This window comes from Seriola dumerili, unplaced genomic scaffold (assembly GCF_002260705.1).
Source record: "Seriola dumerili isolate Sdu_G_001 unplaced genomic scaffold, Sdu_1.0 BDQW01000822.1, whole genome shotgun sequence".
Taxonomy (NCBI): domain Eukaryota; kingdom Metazoa; phylum Chordata; class Actinopteri; order Carangiformes; family Carangidae; genus Seriola; species Seriola dumerili.
Genome location: NW_019175077.1, coordinates 1874074 through 1893531, shown reverse-complemented (window position 1 = coordinate 1893531; position 19458 = coordinate 1874074). Strand labels below are relative to the sequence as shown.

At 39.5% G+C, this 19458-nt stretch overlaps 1 protein-coding gene across 1 annotated transcript; it reads left to right on the top strand.

Moving 5' to 3' along the window:
- The first annotated feature begins 324 nt into the window (after positions 1–324).
- dap (death associated protein) lies at positions 325–14361 on the top strand. The gene is made up of 4 exons (XM_022766282.1): positions 325–536; positions 1614–1710; positions 8467–8509; positions 12315–14361. The coding sequence occupies exons 1-4, from the start codon at positions 482–484 to the stop codon at positions 12432–12434; spliced, it is 315 nt and encodes a 104-aa protein (XP_022622003.1). The 5' UTR covers positions 325–481; the 3' UTR covers positions 12435–14361.
- Positions 14362–19458: the final 5097 nt, after the last annotated feature.

The window sequence follows — 19458 nt, the reverse complement described above, 5'->3', positions numbered from 1 at the left end:
AAAATTCTAATATATTAAGAATGGAAATATATCACACCCAACAGTAAATTACTTAACTAATACAATAACCTTTCTAATAACATTACTTTCCCTTCCAGTCATAGCGGAGGACACCATGATTGTAATTGCAGTTGCCACTTGGGGAAGTACATGACATTCCTCACGAGCAAAAAACCAACCTGTTCATGCTTTCAAGTCATTTTTTTCCGAGTCTGAGGATGTAATATCCGACTTTCCAATGTTTCATGAACGCAGCATTAATTACTGGCTACGACTGACGTCAGCGCGCTCCATACGTAGAGCAACTCCTGACGGGAAGCATCTGATGTCATCACGCATCGTTTCCAAACAATGCTCAGGAAGAAGCCACGTTGACGGTCCAGATTGAAGTGTAGTGCACAATTGCAGGCAGAATAAAGCAGGAATTTGTTTGTTTGACGCTCTGATTTCTTCTCGCTTAAGACTCCAAATCGGAGCCGAGATGTCATCACCGCCGAAGGAGAAAGTCGAAACCAAAGGAGGACATCCCCCTGCAGGTAAAACTCCCTGGGGTCTTGTATTGTTTTTGAAAGCTTCCCATAAATCTGAAGGCCTTAGTTTCTGCAGTGTCTCAAAGCAAAAATCACATGATGATGATTTATAATTATATAGCCACTAAACTGGCAGATTCAGCGACTGACAATTTGTCTTAGCGTTTAAGATTGCATATTGTCTAATCTGCCATATTTGTCAATGTCGTACATTTCCATACTTCCTGATTGACATTGATCTTGCAACACGAGTAAGCATGGTGATATAGTAATGATCGATAATTATCAAAGTGTTATGTAAAGGTTTTAGTTCCAATGCTGCTGCTAATGGTTGTTGGCTGACGGTGACGTGGAGGTCATAGGCTCCAGTCTTGTGGATGTAGGCTGGAGAAAAACAGATAAGGTGTACGTGGACATGAGCAGTGTGGAAGGGCACTGGGCCACAGCAGCTGCAGGACTGATAGCACAGTAAGATAACAAATGCCCCTGGCACCCAACCTGTGATTAGTGGGAGGCCTGAAGCACATACAGGCTGCAGCATGTCAGTCTTTAACAAACATACAGGTATGTTACTGCAGATGTATACACACTGGAGATCACTGACATTATCCTTTCTGTAAGCAACCCCTCTGCAGTGAGGTTAGAGGTTAAGGTCAGCAACAGAACAGAAGCTGTCCTGCAGCTGCAAAGAATTCAGTATCTTGCTTAAGGGCACTTTCGGCAGAATGGCTGCTTTCACACACTGTCGACTTCTAAGTCACTATGCCAATGTGCGACTTAAAAATATGATTCTGTTTAAATCAAACAAATATAGAGGTCCTAAATTCTCCTTATGTGAATCATATTGTTGTAGCGCCTAAATGTTACATTAGAAGGAAAGTATAAATTATTTTCTATTTAACTTTCCAAATACAATATGTTGTTTTGTTTGATATCAGTATCATAGATCTTTGTGTTTCCTAATTTTTTTAAGTTGCAGCTTTTACATTAGTCATTTGTGACCTCTTGGAATCATTGTCTTAGTTCATCTAGTAATTAATGTGTATTTGAGTGTTTATGTGCATGTATGTGTGTGTGTTGCAGTGAAGGCAGGAGGTATGAGGATAGTGCAGAAGCACCAGGCAGCTGCTGCCCCAGAACCACCGCAGAAAGATGACGACGAGGAGTATGTCAGCAGCAGGTAACACAGCTACACAGCCATGGAGAGATTACGGAATAGGCTTACTGGCTACAGGCCCAGGGTCCCAGAGTCTCTGTTTGAAGTGACAGTTCTTTTTTTTTTTTTTGTCTGAAGGTCAATCAAAGGACTACAAAGATGCACAAAAGAGGTGCAAAAGTGACCGAAAAGAGATGTGAAACCATTACAAAGAGATGTAAAACTACCACAGACTTAAACTGACCACAAAAGACTCAAAACAGTTTCAAAATAGAGAAAAACACAGATACACAAAACAGACTCAAACGATAGAAGGTGCAAAATGATATCAAAGAGATGCAAAATGTCTGCGAAGAGATACAAAACAACACGACACAGCCATGTAAAAAATATTATTGTTTTGTATGTCTTTGAGTCTTAGTGTCTTGATCCTATGTAGGAGAGGTGGGGAGCCTGTCATGTGTGTGCCCATGGACCCATTGTCTCATAATCCATCCATGCACACAGTTAAGCCACATGCAAGTACAACTGCTTCAATACTCTCTCCAGTCTATCTAAATGTAAACACACAGCAGTTAGATGGAGAGACTGCCTGTGCAATGTATGACTCTGTGGTTGTTTGTAAGTAAAAAACAAACACACACCCTGCAAATTGCCAGCTAAGCAGTTTAGCTGCTTTCACTTTTCTATAAGGCTATACTGTAGGCAATTTTGCAGTAAACTTGTTGTGTGATTTTGCTAGCTAATTCAGTAAACAATATAATTACTGCATAATTATAGCATTAACTTCAACAGCCCATTCAGCACTCGCTATTGTTTGCTATAAGTAGCCTTGGTTTGCATATTTTGTTCTGTTTCCATATTAGCATGTTTGACTTTTGCCGCTTGAATGCATTGTTCGTACTGAGGTCACACTGTGTGTGTGAGTGTGTGTGTGTGTGAGTGTGTGAGTGTGTGCGCCTGCCTGCTGCTACGCCCACATATGTCTACTCAATATTCATGAGGACCCATCAGTTATGTGCGTGTTGGTACAGGTGGCATATTCACACCACATATCAGTTTGTGTGTGTGTTAACGAGAGGTGCTAAATGAGAACTGACAAGCAGTGCACAGCAGTGAGCAGGGTTCAAGAACACTGCCAACTGTCAAGAAATTGTCTGTGCATGTGCTTTATACATGCAACCTCACACACAGATTAAATTATTACTTCCACCAAGGAGGTTATGATTTCACCCGTGTATGTTTGTTTATTTGTTGGCAGGATTACCCAAAAGTATTGGAACCGATTTGCACCAAACTTGGTGGAGGAATGGGGCATAGGCCAGAGAAAAACCCATTACATTTATCATTTTCCTATTACTTTTGACATTTTCATCAATTTCTTAGGAAATAATGTTTGTATCTTGATGTACAAAATCACACACATTTATGGTGTTGACATCTATGAGTTTGTATAATTTGGTGAAGATCCAGATGAAAATGCAGATCTGACAGACATATGTGGGATTGTTTGGTCTTTGCAGAGGTACCGTATACAATCTATATAGTGCCATTCTAATATATTGCATGTTCTTCATCCAAGGTGTTTGTTGAGTATTTTCATATAATTCAAAGCACAATTGTATCAAGCCTGTGGCAATAAGTCACTTCCCTCTGCTCCCCTTTTCCTTGTGCCAAGATGGGTGGCAGTAATACACAGGGCATTTACAGGAAGTAAAAAGTGAGGTCAAGTAGATAACAGAAGTACAAGAGCAACATGCAAGCTTGGCTTGTTCTGTTCAAAGGTAAAGCCCTGCTTTAGAAGGAGAGAACACTCTAGACTATAAGAGAAACATGGATGTTGTTCATCTCAGTTGTAGCAGACACTGGTCATCGTGCAACTGCCATTCCAGCCTGCTTAATATGCACTTCCTCATTTTATTGTGTTGCATTACAGGATATGGGGTCATACTGCTCATCAAGAGAATCAACTTGGGACTGCAACTGACCATTATTTTCATTATTAAATTAAATTATTTTGATTATTTCTTGAATAATCAATGAATTGCTTAATGTTACAAAATAGTGAAAAAAATGCCCATCACAAGTTCCTAGAGGTCAAGGTGATATCTTCTAAAATTTCTTGTTTTGTCCAACCAACAGTTCAAAACCCAAAGATATTCAGTTTACAATGATATAAAACAGAGCAAAGTAGCAAATACTCTCATTTAGAAGCCGGGACCAGGGAATGTGTGATAGTTGTGCTTGAAAAATGACTGAATCAGTAATCAAAGTAGTTGCCAATTAATTTTCTGTCGATCAACTAAAGGATTAGTCAGTTTATTATTACAGGTTAGAAGGAGTCTCTTGTGCATTAGCCTCTCCACTAACAGTGGTTGGTGCTCTCAGAATAGGACAGGATACTACAAACCGTTCAATGGGCCACTTCTGAATGACAGAACCCAGTAGTTTATATTATATATTAGTATTTTATTTGTGTTGAGTTGTTCAGAAGTGGCTCATTGAACTGTTTGTAATTATTACAGGCTAAATATATCATTATAGAAGAAACTTCACAAATCAGCACAAACTACCTACTGTTTTCATGATTGTATTATCTCCTTTATTACTCACATTGCTGTCTGATGTGATGGATGTGTTACAATAAAGTGCACTGGTGCAGGAGTCAGCAAAATGCCTGATTTGTAAATTCAATGTAGAATTTTGTGCGTTGAAACTAATAGTTGCCTGAATATTTATTCTTCCAATTATTCCAAATATTTTCTTTTTAGAGGTTGAAGTCAAAGAGGAATCATTACTTAGGCTGTGAAAATAAATTAGAGAAATGGTACATTTTAATCAGTGAGGAAACCTATTTTAAATCAGCCTGTAGCTTGATAAACTCCTCTTGGCCTGGCTGTGTAAATGTATGTTTACCTTCCTCCTGTGAAATGATTATTTTTAACTAAAAAATTATGTGTCAGCACATCCAAAAAAAAAAAGATGAAGAGTTACTGCACTCCATCAATAAATACAGTCAGCGAAACTCTCTCACTCACACACACTCTGTCAGTCCCTCTCTGTGTCACGCTGATGGACATCAGGCAGGTGGCTACTGGGTAAATTTCACATTAGTAGCAGCCAGTGAAGCGTTGTAGTCAGGGAACACCTGCCGTACCCAATCTAGCTAAAATGGACAGATGGAGCAAAGGGGGAGAGATAGGTGGACGGGATTATGGCAAGGAGGCGAAGGAAGAATTCTTATAGTATGGGGAGTGAGGGATGCTATGGTGACATGAAGATATGAAAGAGGGAAAGCATTACTCAGTAAGAGATGGAGTAATGGAGGAAAGAGAGGGGTAGCTAGGTGTGAAATACAGGCTAGAAAGGGAAGCATAAGCTGGAGCAAACTGGTGACCCAGCAGAGGCGTCCTGCCCACTAACTGTCAGGTGAATGTGTTTCTCAAATGCATCAGGAACAAATCTACTGAATGTACAGGTGGAGTGTTTCTTCTTCTGTGTAAAATATGATGCTACAGTGAGAGTTGGAGAAGCAGGAAGAGATAGCAAAGGCACAAGACAGATGAACATTTGGTTGTTTCAACACTCAACATGTTGCTTCTTAATAAAGTGAATACATGGTTTATGAGCTGCTCACACATCGTTTGGATGATCAGCTCAATGTGTAAAAACTACATGCAAGGTGATCATAGGCCTCATGTCAGTTGCACTGTCACCACTCCTACATATTTTGGTGATAGGTGGATAGGTTCCAGAGGCTCAGAAAAAGAGCGGGTGGTGCTGTGTGCATGCCTGACTAAATCACTGCACACACACACACTGTATGTAGGAACTGTTTTGAAATGTGCAGTAAGCTGACAGCTCATGGTGAAAAGTTGAGAAAAGGGGGGAGGGGTAGGAGGAGGAGGAGGGAAGAAAGGCAACAGGCATCAGTTTCTATGGCAACCATCACCCTCGCCCACGGCAACAAACTTCCTCTTCTGCCGAAGCAGAGAGAGAGATGGCTGGGATTGTGGTGGTTTTAAAGCTAAACACAGGGAAGAAAAAAACACATGAATGCATTAATGTACATTTCACTCTTTTAGTTATATGTTCAAATTTGCAGTCTATATCTCCCTCTCTCTTTTTCTCCATTGTGCTCCCTCTGCTGTTTCTCTAACTCTTCTCTTCTGGCACGAAGCAAACTCCTCTTCAGGATTCCTTACAGCTCTCTACTGCCCCCTGCAGGCTCTCTGTGCAGCCACCTTCGTCACAATAAGCAAACCACAGCAGATATGTCTGTCAGTTTTTGTTTGTCTCTCTGTGTGTGCCCTTTTCAAGGTATCGTTTTCCATTTCGCCAGGTAGAAAGGGTGGAAAAAAAGTGTCAGTAGCATAATGTTATGGCACATACTGTAGTGCAGTTTTGTTAATCCATGATTAAAAAGCCTTAAACTGAGCGTCTGTCTCTTTATTAAGCATGACTAAAACCTGACATGTGTCTGTCTTTGCAGTATCTATGTATTTAACTGCCAGGTTAAGTTAAAAGCTTACACTCACGCCTCATTATATGTTTGACTTTAAAAAGAGTTTTTTACATTTGAAGGAGTCAAATGCTTGTTAGCTGTGTGTCTCTCTGACAGGCTTACACGTCTCACTCCTGTCTGTCTGTCTAGACATATCTTACCTGTCTGCCCTCTGTCTCTCTGGTCTTAAAGCACAATCCCAGTAACAACAGGCAGAGCCTGATACTAACATGCTTCAAATGCTATAGTGACTTTTTCCTTCATCCTGGGGTTTTGTTTTATGCCTCCCCTTCCGTTGCGGTCAATATTTCAGGATTTATCTTCGGATTGCACAATGGAGATAGACATTCAACAGAATAGAGTCATGACAGCCCAGCGTGGGGTGGATACCAGCCCAAACTGTCTCAGTATGTGAATACATATCCAACTGAGCGTGCCTGTTCACCTCAACCCCGCTGTGTCTCACCTCACTGTAGCTGGAATTGAAATTGTAACTGAAGCAGCTATTGTATACATGCGCAGCATGTCTCTGTGGCAAGGTGTAAGACATGTATGAATAAATATTGAACATGTAAAGTTGTTCTAAAGATAATTTACACATGGTGTGCATCATTCAAAACAACTTTATATATTTGCAGAAAAACAGCTTGACTGGTAGTGGTAGCAGCTGAATGTTAATCAGCTGGTTTACTGTTCGAAGGGCCTGTTAAAATAAATGAGGAAATCTCAGACTCTTAATGCTAGGATGGCACTTTTCAGTTAATTATCATATTCATAATGAAAGCAGATACCTCTGCTCTGCAGCATGGCACTCTGTCAGATGTGTTTAAGATGAAAGTTTGTCCAACAGGTTTTTGCACCTAAACATACGTACACAGTTTCTTCATTTGGCACTTGCCATATGGAGATTTATTCTCCGTTTGTTCATATATTGTTAAAATATTTAAATCTCCATTTTCAAGCCAATTGTTTGCTGAAATCTAGCAAGACCACCTCACAGCCAGTACAGCATTCATTTGAATGAGGACCTTGTGGTGCTAATATGCTATAGTTAAATTAATTGAATTGCTAATAGAAAACCTCTCAATCCCACATTTTCACAAGTGGCTAGTGAGGAATAATCAGTGAAATTCAACAAGATTCTCATTGAGATAAGAAGCACGAAGCTATATTAGCTATTCAGTGCCAAGATGCTGATTGCAGAGATGTGATTAAAAAGTTGTGCATGGATTCTAAAATATTGAAAAATAAGTAGCAGATGTTTCAGATGTGATGGAATCCCAAATTATTGGATTCTGACTGCTGAGGTTGCAGTTTGTGTTCTGTGTTAAAAACTTCATCTTTTCAACATATTTGGGTTGTTAATGAGGTAAGCTGTAAGTTGTACATGATTGCTGCAACACCTAATGTCTTTGAGTGGAGTTTTGAAAGTGGCTACCACAACTTTACTCTTTTGCCGTGGATGACAATACCGTAAAATTAGACTTGTTTGGCACTTGTTTGTCATGTCAAGGTCGATACTTTCCTCAGGTTCCGCATTCCTCCTCCTCATCTTTTTCTCTGCCTCCATCCCTTCCACTATGTCTGAGTGAGTGCTCACCTCCCTCTCTCCCCCATGCTTTTCTCTTACCCTCTAACAGTCCAATATTATACAGGTATGTTCCTCCCGCGTCCTCCCTGCCCTCTCACCTCCCCTTGCTGCTCTTCCCCCTCAGTCTCCCTTATTTCCTCCACCTCTTTTTCCTCTCCTCATCTTCTCCCTAGCAAATCCTTTCTTTGTCATCATCTTCCTCTATTACCCTCTTTTCTAGCTTTTGCTCCCTCCCTCCCTCCCTCCTCTGCTCTTCTCTTCACATGCTTTCCATCCAGAAGCTGTGAGCCCCAGTGTTTGGCCACGATGAATGGGAGCTATTTAAACTGCTGTGTGTGTGTGTGTGTGTGTGTGTGTGTGTGTGTGTGTGTGTGTGTGTGTGTGTGTGTGTGTGTGTGTGTGTGTGTGTGTGTGTTCCCAGAGATAGTAAGACTGTGGGTGTTATGTGTTATGACAACTTAGGTTGTTTGTGTTTTGGCTTTGTTTTAGCCTCCGGGGCCTTGATGTAGCCAAATGGGTAAACTTTTGTAAATATTACAGTATATACAGTAAACTGTACCCTTGACCTGCGTAGTATATGATTAAATTACACACACCATCACCCCAGGCACACACTCTGCTTATGGCCTTCCGTATTATGAACTCTACAGATAATTTGTTTTCTTTATCTCTTTCTTCCGTTTAGTCCACCAAAGGTCCCAGTGATTGTTTCTGGAGTGGTTACAAAGGTAAGATACACACATACACGAACAGTAGTGAAATAAGTATTATGAGATGGTTTATAACTGGAACATGAGCCCTACAGTGTTGAGAGAAACAAGAGAGCACAATAAAATAAATAAATAAAACTGGGGAGAATAGCAGTGGAGTGCCAAATGGAGAAAAAAGGAGATAAAATGATGAAGGGTTACAATAATAAATCAGCTATCTGTTATCAAAAATATAGCTGTAATTTTGTATTGTAAAATAAGTATAACTATATAATCTATAAATCAGTGATATGCACAGCAGTAATGTAACAATAGAGTACATTAGGACTGTTTTGATACAGTAATAATCATCAACTCTTCATGCTATTTGTACTTACAGCTCATTTTATCCTTATATTTTTTATAATCCCAACCCAAAAACAAGATGAAAAAGAAAATATCGACACTCCTCGCCTGAAAAATTGTCTCATTATATACAGTATGATTTCCACACTCCAAACAATGCACATTGGGTGATTCCTTATATTAAAATGTTGTGTACAGTTTATTGTGCATTATTATCTCTAACAATAACACCTAACAATATGATGAACCACCACCATGTTTTACAACATCAAAAATGACCACAGTTCAACACCATCTCTGCATCCACAAAAATAAAATATAACAAGCTTCACATAAGCCAGTTGGTAATTTTATTGCAAAATGCTGGATTATGTTAAATGGCACGAGTGTTGCTTTAAGTGCATCGGCCTCTGTGTTTGTGTGTTTTTGTAGGTTTTATCAGTCTTGACCTGCCGCTTTGAAAAGTGCGACAAAGTCTGTGAAAAGCCATGTTTGTTTGATTATTTTTTGTTAGATTTATTGTGTGTGTGTGTGTGTGTGTGTGTGTGTGTGTGTGTGTGTGTCTCTCTCTGTGTCTCTGTGGGGTGGGTGGGTGTTGAAAAAGTGTCCTTGACTTCTTGGAAGGCTCCATTCCCTGCCTTGTATGTCTGTGTGTGTCAGACCAGGCAGATTGTTTGCGGAAGATTGCAGTGATATCAGCAAGGTGGCAGGCATCCCATTTATCCCCTGATCCTCCTCTAGCCTTCCCATTCGCCCCCTATCACTGCCATCAAACCCAGAGGCGAGCACTGCACAAAGCCTCAGAAAAGCCTTTTAGGAGCTAAGTGAAACACTTGTGTGTGTTTGTGTGTAGAGTTTGTGGTCTGCTGGAATTTCTTTTTCTTTTTTTTTTTACATGTAAAAAATAAGACATTTCCTGGCTATATATTTTCTGTTTTACTTTTCTCTCTGAATGGTAGAATGGGATTTTTTAAATTGCTCTCGTCTAATAAACATTACTTGATCTAGGTAGGGGTGACTAGGCTAACTGCACTAGAAGCTGTAATGGGAAAGTATTGCAGGTTGGTCAGGAAATAAACATCTTCCTTCCTCATGTCCGGAGATGCTTTTTTTTTTGGCTCAGACCTTATTCCCTTCTCCCAGCTTGGATCAGTTGTCACCAGAAATGACTGTCCTGTGCTCCCAAAAATACACACAATTATCCTCATGTCATAGTAAAAAGAAAAAAAGTCCTTGACAAAGAAAAATATGTTATGATGGTTTTTGTATTGTAAACAGACAGTTATACTCAAAAACCAACAAGTAATACATTGTTGAAAAAGTCAGCCTTCACATCTTTTCAAGCAAAAAGGAAATGTACATATTGAGTCACATAAAACATAAAAAGACCTGAAAGGAGTATTTTCACTCTTCTACTTTATAAGATTTCTTTCAACATTTTAAATATATTTTAAGACAAAAATGATTTTGAAATAAGTAGTTACTTCTCCAGAAAGATGTGCACCCATCTGCTGAAATGATGAAAATGAAGCAGTAAACATGCTTAGCCAATCCCCACGACTTTATTCACAGTGTACGGCAGTAATAGAGTTAATTTGTTGTGTTCCTTCCCATACCTCTGCTTCATTGGGATGGAGGTAGAGAAAAGCCTTGAGCTTCAGAAGAGAGAAGGAGGGCAATTGGAGGTCAGATCCATCCACATCCCATGCAGTTAGCTGTGGAATTGGCTTTAAATGAAAGAAACGCGCACACTGTAAATGTTTTGTGCCCACCTACACACATACACAGAAAAACTAGTGCACAGCCACACACACAAAACAAAACCAACACACACATAGAGTGAGGATTAAGGTCAAGCAAGGATGGGGTGGGTGAGTAAAGTTCAGTAAAAGGCTCAGAGACGCAGGGGATGCGTGTTTCCATGCGTGTGTTTTTGTAGAGCGTCGATTAAATTGATTGTATAACTTTATCTATGTGGACATCATAAGAATTCAGAATATGAAGGAACCATGTGTTTGGTTATCATTTATTCATGCTGGAGTAATAACATTCACATATGGCAACATCAGGACAGATGTCAGCAAAATACCAACTTAACTAAATACTGAAGGCTAGAAATGTAGATGAAAGAATTAAGACTGTCAATAATAATCCATTTAATCATGCATGCGGCAAAGTAATGTGTGTAATCTGTGCTTTAAGCAGCTGTTTTCTAGCTTTAACCAAGCTCACCACCACCACTGTTAATTTAATTCATCCACTTGATCTAATGTTTTTTCTCATAAATGGGGTCGATATGAACAAGGCAAGAGAAAAAAGTGAAAAACTGGCAAATTAAAGTGACCAAAGACCAAAAACCAGTCACAACCCAGTAAAGAACAGGGGAGTAAGGAGCAGGTAATAATAAAGGAAAGAAACTGAATCATTGACGAAGAAAGAAAATAAAATGCTGGCAGGGAGAGATAAAAAAAAGAAGGAAGGAATTGAGTCATTATTGTAGATAGTTGCTGATTAAAATTCTGCATTCCTCTGTGAATGATCAAATTCCTGCTTTCATCCGATTTAGAAGCAAGGCTGTTTATGGGCATTTTTCTTGGAATAAGAGATTGAGGTTGCAGAGCAGATGAGCAGGGACAGATAAGTGCTCCTTACTGTACCCTCCGTGCACTTCAGGGATTTCCTCATTGTTATTATGATTATCAGAGGCAAAGGATTTAAATATGGGTCATAAAGTTCACATAGTGTACGTGCATAGACACAGTTTACACAGTATGTTACTTAGTCTTTCACACTTAGTTTTCACAAACCAACATTAGGGTAGTTCTAGGAAATCTATATGAGCACTCCAGTTAATATCCTCTCCATTGATGTTTTCCCCTAATCATTGTAAATTCTACTTGCATTCTAGTTGCATTGCTCTTGTTTCGTGAACATGAGCCACGATGAGCCTCTTACTGGTAACAACCACATCATTATGCTACTGTTAAATAGTTAACTGGATGGATATTAGCTGTACTGTGTGTTGTTGCAATGGAAGGTTTGTAACAGGTAAGATGCAGCAGAGCTTGTGGGTGGTATCATCAGAAAGTTGAGATTCAATCATGATTTTTCCATCTCACAAATATAAGATGAAGGTATTTAAGACAAATGTTTCCCCCTCGTGGTTTAAGCAGGTGAAATGCTTCTAAACTCAAAAAATGATTGGTCTTGTATGACATTTCAGCATTTAATTGTTGCTGTCAAGAATAGTCGTCGCCATAGTCATCATGTAGTTATTATACATGTCATTTCAAGTTTCAAAATACATTCAAAAGTTTTTTTGGCAACAATTTCATCTTGTTTAGCAGGCATACCATGCATGAGCTAATTTTAAGGCTAGAGCTGTAAGCTGTAGTTTCTAAGCCTTTTGTGTACATCCAAAGGATTGAATGCAGTTCATTTTTGCACTCTAATGTCCTGCTGACTTTGTTCTGTTCAGGGTGATAAGGACTTCACCCCAGCAGCTGCCCAGGTGGCTCACCAGAAGCCCCAGCCTTGTATCCCCAAGCTGCCACCCGCCCAGCACATCAACCAGCACATCCACCAGCCCCGCAAGTGAGCCAGGCAGCAGGCTACAATGGCTATGCTAACTCCACCAGCCGGCCTTCCCAATGGAACACATAGGATGAAGATGTTTCCCCACTAGGCACAGATCTCCTCTAAATAATCAGAGTAATTTTTGTTAGCCTGTTGCGTTACATGTACAAGGAATTTGTCAGCAACAGTTACCTAATGCAAATACAGCCATTGTAGAAGTCCCACTCTTCACACCCTTGCTGCATTGGTGCTGCACTCTTAGTTCTGCAATTTTGGGTCTTCTCCTTAAAAGGCATTGCTTTGACAATTGTGTAGTCTTAAGATGGTATAAATGGGCAGAGGGTCTTCTAAAATGGCTATCTTTCTTGGATTAAATGAGCTGAGAAATTGACCTTAGATCTGAGTCTGTGGGGGGAACTCTCACTCCACCAATGTGCTGACCAATACCACATCATTGCAACCAGCCAATCACAGCAACCCGTCAATCAGGCCAACTAACCAACCAATCACCTCACAGTGATGAGCCCAGGCTCCAGCCTTCTACCTATGATCTTCACAGACCAAAAGAACTAATCAACCAATCATGAGGTGGACACCAGTTTCACATTATCACCACAAGCCAAAAAAGAACACGCAGACATTTTCTAAATTGCAAGAATCAGGTCGATGCGAGTGTATTACTGAGACTGTTGCCAAAGTGCACTTGTACAGCGTGGACCAGAGAAAGCAAAACTAGCCATTTACTTGACAGCATTAACCAATTATGAGCCCAAATGCGAGGTTACCAGCAACTTTGACAGGCATTCCATTTGACCCTTACCCCCATATCCCCACCACAAATGTCCACCAAATTTAGAGATGTAGTGATTGATCGGCCTGCAATCGAAATCTGGAAGTATATTCACTCTGGAGAACAAACTGGACATTTTCAGTTTTATAGATGCCCTATAAGGAGAACAAATAAGATGTAAAACATGACCCATTTCTGTGTAATGATGTCTGTCATTACCTAAGTAGCTACTTGATGCATGTCGTTAATGTCATGACTAAGGATAGCTACCTACAGTTATAGCAGGGCCTAAACCTACTTAGATTTTGCTACAGTTTCCTCCTATGTAACTGGGTCTTACCTGTTATTCAAGAAAGAGCCTACCTCTTCTCTGCTCTGCTCTCCCAGCAATGTTAACGGATTTTAGTGCAAACTCAGATTTGCGTGACATGGATTTACATTGTATCTGCTACACACAAGCGCCAACTGGAATGAAAATGCAAGTGAAACTGTAATGAAATCTTAAGAAAGCTAACTACTGTGAAGCAGCTGCAGGATGCTTTGTGTTTACATTAACATTAACCTTAACATCACAAGGAAGTAGCGTTCTTCATTACAAACTATAAAAAACATTGCAGAGAAGAGCAGTTCGGAATAGTGTGAGGCTCTTAACTGTAACATGAAGGTAAAAACATGGACAAGTGCACAAGTGCAACAATGGCCAATTCTACATTCCATAGAAAAGTGGAAAAACAAATACTGTATTTCAACCATGTGACGGTTTATCAGTCTACAGAAAATGCAACACATTTAATTTCTACAAGCCAGGGTGTATACAGATATGGATCCTGGCATATAAGAAATCTAGAAATGATACATATCAGCACACACACAAACACACACCACCCTTTTCCTTAATCACCCATTCCCTTATGCTCAAGTGACATTTGTTGCAACACTAAAGTTCAGGTTTCCAGAAAAGAAAGAAATTTATCTTGCCAAGAATGAATGATCTCCTATGTTAATTTAATTAAGTTTAAAAGAGTTTTATTTTTTTTTTTCTCTCTTTTTTTTCATGAGTAAATTGTTCAAATTGTACAAATCTTTAGTCATTGAGTGGACTTAGGTATTAGGTGTGGTTGTCATAGTAAATAAAGATGTAGACTATCTTGAAAATTGACATTTTTAGCTTGTCTTTTTTGTCTGCAAAAATGTCTTAACGCTCAACTGAGAGATTTGTCACATAAAAAAGATGTTTTGGCTCAGTACTAGATATGGTAAATAATTTGGTTCTAATATTTTGTACACTTTAGAGGAAGAAAATGTTTTCAAAAAGTTCAAACTAGTCCCGCTCACCTAGAGTAGTTGAGCATCCCATGGTGAATTAGCACCCTGCACTGAGGGATTGGGGCTCAGCTGGTGTTTTGAAATGAAACATAAGCATCTCTCCAAGAGCTGTCTGCTGTTTTTCCCTTCAGCACACACACACACAACATGGTGCACCAGGTGTTAGTGCATGTAATCCATCTTTACACAAGCATCTGCAACCAGATGTTCTGTCAGCTTATGTTATCCCAATAAACCAGCCAGCACTGGCTTAGTTGGTACTAGTCTCTGTCAGCAAGCTGAAACACCCCATTAAAGAAGATGCAATTTCCTTGACTCTCCATCTTTGTATGTAGTTCTCTCAGTGTGGTAGATCTCTCATCTCCTGCCATGCCTTATTAGACTGATAGGAGGAACGGAATGAGAGTAAGACAGAGCTAATAATATATCACACTGCCCTGCGCAGGAATCTCTGGTTGTATGAGAAAGAATTTCACAGTGAAGAAGATATATTAGATCAAGATGCATTCTTAAATACTCAGAATTTTGGCTTGGATTACATTTCATTACTAGTCTAGCTAGTTCACATTAGGTCAGTATTTAGTACATAACACTGACACTGCCAAGATGAGTTGACTGATAACTATGATCACCCATACAGGAGAAGCTGACAGTCACAGTGCAGAGAAGTGCTTTTGAAGAACCAAAAACCTATTAAATTTCATTAAACTGTGTTTGTCTATTAATATTAATTAATCCCTTATAAATTATTTATGTGGGTTTACTGTTTCTTATGTTAGTAAATGATTTATGAAATCTGTAAAGAAATAACTTTGTTTTAGTTGGTAGCCTCACACATTGGCTCAGTGGCAAACATCTGCCCTTGAGCAAGGCGCTGCCCTGTAGGTATATTTGGGAGGTATATCCAAAAAAGCCAGCTTTTAGAAACCATGTTTCAGCAGGCAAAAGATGTTATCTGTCTATGTTTTTCTGACCCCAAAACATCTTAGCTCGTCTTCCAACACCATAAAACAGTCAAGGTTATGGCACTTTACCCTCAGTACCAAGTCATTGTCATTTAGAGGCACTTTATTATATTAGCCTTGAGTATACACCACAAGCTGTTGGCCATGTGAACCTCAGGTACTTTAAAACTGGCTTTAACTAGTTGAGACTGAAAACCTTCCACAGATGCCTCAGTTTACTCAGTCAATAAGGCCACAGTGGGAGGAAAAGGTATGTATTTCAGTCAGGTCAGGACCATTTTGGATGTGATGTACCATATGGATGTGACAAAGTTACACTGACATTTTGGCTACAGTTTTACCAAATCCAAACTGTTTACTCCTCCAGTGTCCACTTTTTTTTATATTCCAACCATTAAACAATACCATGAGTGCTACTCCTCAAACATAGAACTGACAGACCTTTATGTAAAACTAATCTATTTTCTGCAATGTTACTATTGAAAATGTCTAAAGAAGGTATAGTGCAGTACTTTTTTTAAATCAAGTTTGGTATTACCTACTGAGAGAAGATTTTTTTGTTTAAGAGCGCTGTTCTCTGCCAAGTTCTCACTTTTTATCAACGAGGGCTCCACCACTCGAACATTGTACATTGTAGATAATTTTGATGCTGATTTAATTTTAAGACATGATCATTTATTCATACTTTTCAGCTTTTCAGAAATGGAATTCATTAAGAAGGACCTACTTTATCCTTGATTGCATCACAGTATCATTTCAAAGAATAATAGAAAAAGAAATGAAAATTATACAGCTCTCATACCTTTAGAAATGGGACAGATTTGGATCTTGCTAAATCAGTGAAAATGTGGAGAAATTCATTGAAATCATAAGGATAATACTTTTGATCATGCATTATTTATAAATAAGGCATAAACCTGGTTTACCACTATTAAATTTGCATGAGAGAAATGAAACAATTCAGTGATTTGTGATTTTATACTTTTTTTATACTCAGTTACATAACGATGCTGGTGAGCACAAACACCAATACTGCTAATTAGCAATAAATAAATAAAATAATTCTAGGACTACTGTTGAAAAGTCTTTTTTGCTTAGAAAGGTTCCAAACTGAGTGAAATGTCCCAGAAGTATTAAAGGGGCAGCCATGATAAGAGCTGGTCAGATTCACAAAATGCTGAGGAAAGGAGCTTCAATGCTTCCTATCTTATCATCTATAGCATAGTATACACTGAACCTTCCTCTATGAAAGGAAAGGAGATAATGCTGTCCCACAATTCTTTGCAGCAAGGTCAAGGAAAGGTGGCTAGGAAAGGCGATTTTCTTTTTTCAACCACAGCCTAGAATTTCACTCACCTCATAAAACAGGAGCACAAACTTCCTGATCAGACTTTTGTTAGTCAATTAACCACAGAAAAAGCCTTACTATTTGTCTGATATTTGCGTAAAAAGTCCTCTGAAAGGCTCCAGCACCACAAACATGGCTACAAGGTCATGTTTAGTGACTTGAATTAGCTACGGTGATTATACAGCTAGTGGACTGTGACAGCACCCACCTGTCACTCAGAGCAGCCACTCCCTCAATTATGCATAACTTTAAACCTTAATAAAATTTAAACAAGTGAGTTGTATTAAAATTCACACCCCGTACAGTTGTCATGAAGGGGGAAATTAGCTATACAGACTGAAACCATTTTTTGTACTAGGCTGTAAAACATTTACAACTTATTTCAGCTTTTAAGTTGAACATTTTAACATGGGAGTCTATGGGGGTTGACTCGTTTGTGGAGCCAGCCTCAAGTGGCCATTCGAGGAACTGTAATTAGCAATAGTGTGTTTGCTTCATGTTTCAGCCCCAGTTGCAGCTTGTGAACACCCCACAAACCCTGCCTTTTTGAAGATGCTCCAGTAACAATTTTGCCCTTGTCAAAGTTGCTCAGGTCTTTACACCTGCCCATTTCTCCCGCATTCCAGCATGCCAACTATTGAAACAACTGTTCACTTTCCATCTAGTATATCTCATACCTTGACATGCATTGTTGTTATGATACAATCCATGTTATTTGCTTCATGTAGTCCTGCAGGAGCCACTGCTGTTTACTGTAGCCTGCACACACTGTAGTAGAAACACCTGTACTCCTGCTTATTCATGCAATTATCCAGTCAGCCAATCATGTGTCAACAGTGCAATGCTTAAAATCTTGCAGATACAAATCAGGAGTTTCATTTAGGGGGTTAGGGTTAGGGTTAACCCACATGGGGAAAAAAATTAAATCTCAGTGATTTTGACCGTGGATTGATTGTTGTTGAGATTTTAGTATTTCTGAACTGCTAGAAACACCCTGGTGACTAGATAGTTTACAGGAGAATAGCCAGGCTGGTTTGGTTTCAAGCTTACAGAAAGTCTATGGTAACTCAGATAGCCACTCTTTACAACTGTGCTGAGCAGAAAAGCATCTCAGAATGCACAACATGTTGAACCAGGTGGGCTACAGAAGCTTAGAAGATCACGTCTGGTTCCAATCCTGTCAGCCAAGAACAGACATTTGAGGCTGCAGTGGGCACAGGCTCACCTACACTGGACAGTTGAAGACTGGAAAAATGTAGCCTGGTCTGATGAATCTCAATTTCTGCTGAGGCACATGAGTGGTAGGGTCAGAATTAGGCATCAGCAGCAAGAATCCATGTACCCAACCTGCCTTGGTCAACAGTGCAGGCTACTCGCTATTTTCAGAGTTACAATTAACAACCAACAGTATATGCTGCTGTTCATGTTCTCTCTCTGTCCTCCCTCCCTCTCCTCCCCGACCCCCTCTTTCTCCTCTCAAAACCAACCGGCCGAGGCAGACAGTCGTCCACCCTGAGCCCGGTTCTGTTGGAGGTTTCTTCCTGTTAAAAGGGAGTTTTTCCTCCCCGTTGCCAAGTGCTTGCTTTATGAGATAAAGTATATAATGATTTAGGGCTATACAAATAAAATTTAATTGAATTGAATCTTCTAATGGCTAGTTCCAGCATAATAGTTCTTATCTAGCGGAGCTTTACCATCATATGCTTAAATATGCACAATGCATGTTTAGATACACTCTATGTAACATGCAGATATCCTTAAGTGTAGTACCAAAACCAACCAGCAAAGGGCCCAAACTAAGGATTCCTTCCAGTGCTGATCTAGAATCAGGTCATCCTGTCTAAATCCCATCCTGTAGCATCACAGCATGACATAATACATGTCATACAATCAGTGAATAGTGCCTGATTTATTTGGCCACTTCTGAATTTCTGTGAAGGATTTGGGTCGGTGTTGCAGAGGAGGGTGGGAGGAGAGAATTGCTGACCAAGCCAGTGGTGCTTCATAATCTCAGGTTACAATCTAAGCTAACAGCTGTTTGAGCTACAGCGATGACCTAAATATTATCTGATGCATTCACGGCTAATAGATTTTGTCTCTTGCCACACATACACTGTATGAGTGAACTTGGGATAGATGAACAAACTATCAAAACAAAAACAAATTATGCATGAATAACAGTACTGCGAGAATTTACTAACTATAAATATAAGCATGATATCTGTCTAAAGGTATTTCAGCTTCATTCTCTATTTCAAAGAAAACTTACAACAGTTCACAGAAATACTGTAGAAAATGCTCTGTTTTCCTATGTTAATGTTAAATATGTTAATCCTGCAACCACTTGTTCAGTGTAGAGTTCAGTAAATGTGCAATTTGCTCATCTTTTGTCATGTTCAAATGACTTCCTCTGGGGAGTATCTAAGCAGATTGCCATTCTGAAGTCAGTGGAGTTTATTTGAAGAAACGATTTGGCTACACAGTGCCCTCGTAACCCTTTAGCAACTCATCAACATGTATATTAGATGCACACTCTTGGATGGCACTTAAGCTGCAATCACCATGAGGAGTTAGGACCGTGAAATTGTGCTCTCAAAAATCCCGACAATGTTATATC

Coding starts and splice junctions, on each gene's coding strand:
- dap (XM_022766282.1), top strand. CDS start 482: ATGTCATCACCGCCGAAGGAGAAAGTCGAAACCAAAGGAGGACATCCC. Junction 537..1,613: donor AGGAGGACATCCCCCTGCAG/GTAAAACTCCCT, acceptor TGTGTGTTGCAG/TGAAGGCAGGAGGTATGAGG. Junction 1,711..8,466: donor GAGGAGTATGTCAGCAGCAG/GTAACACAGCTA, acceptor TCTTCCGTTTAG/TCCACCAAAGGTCCCAGTGA.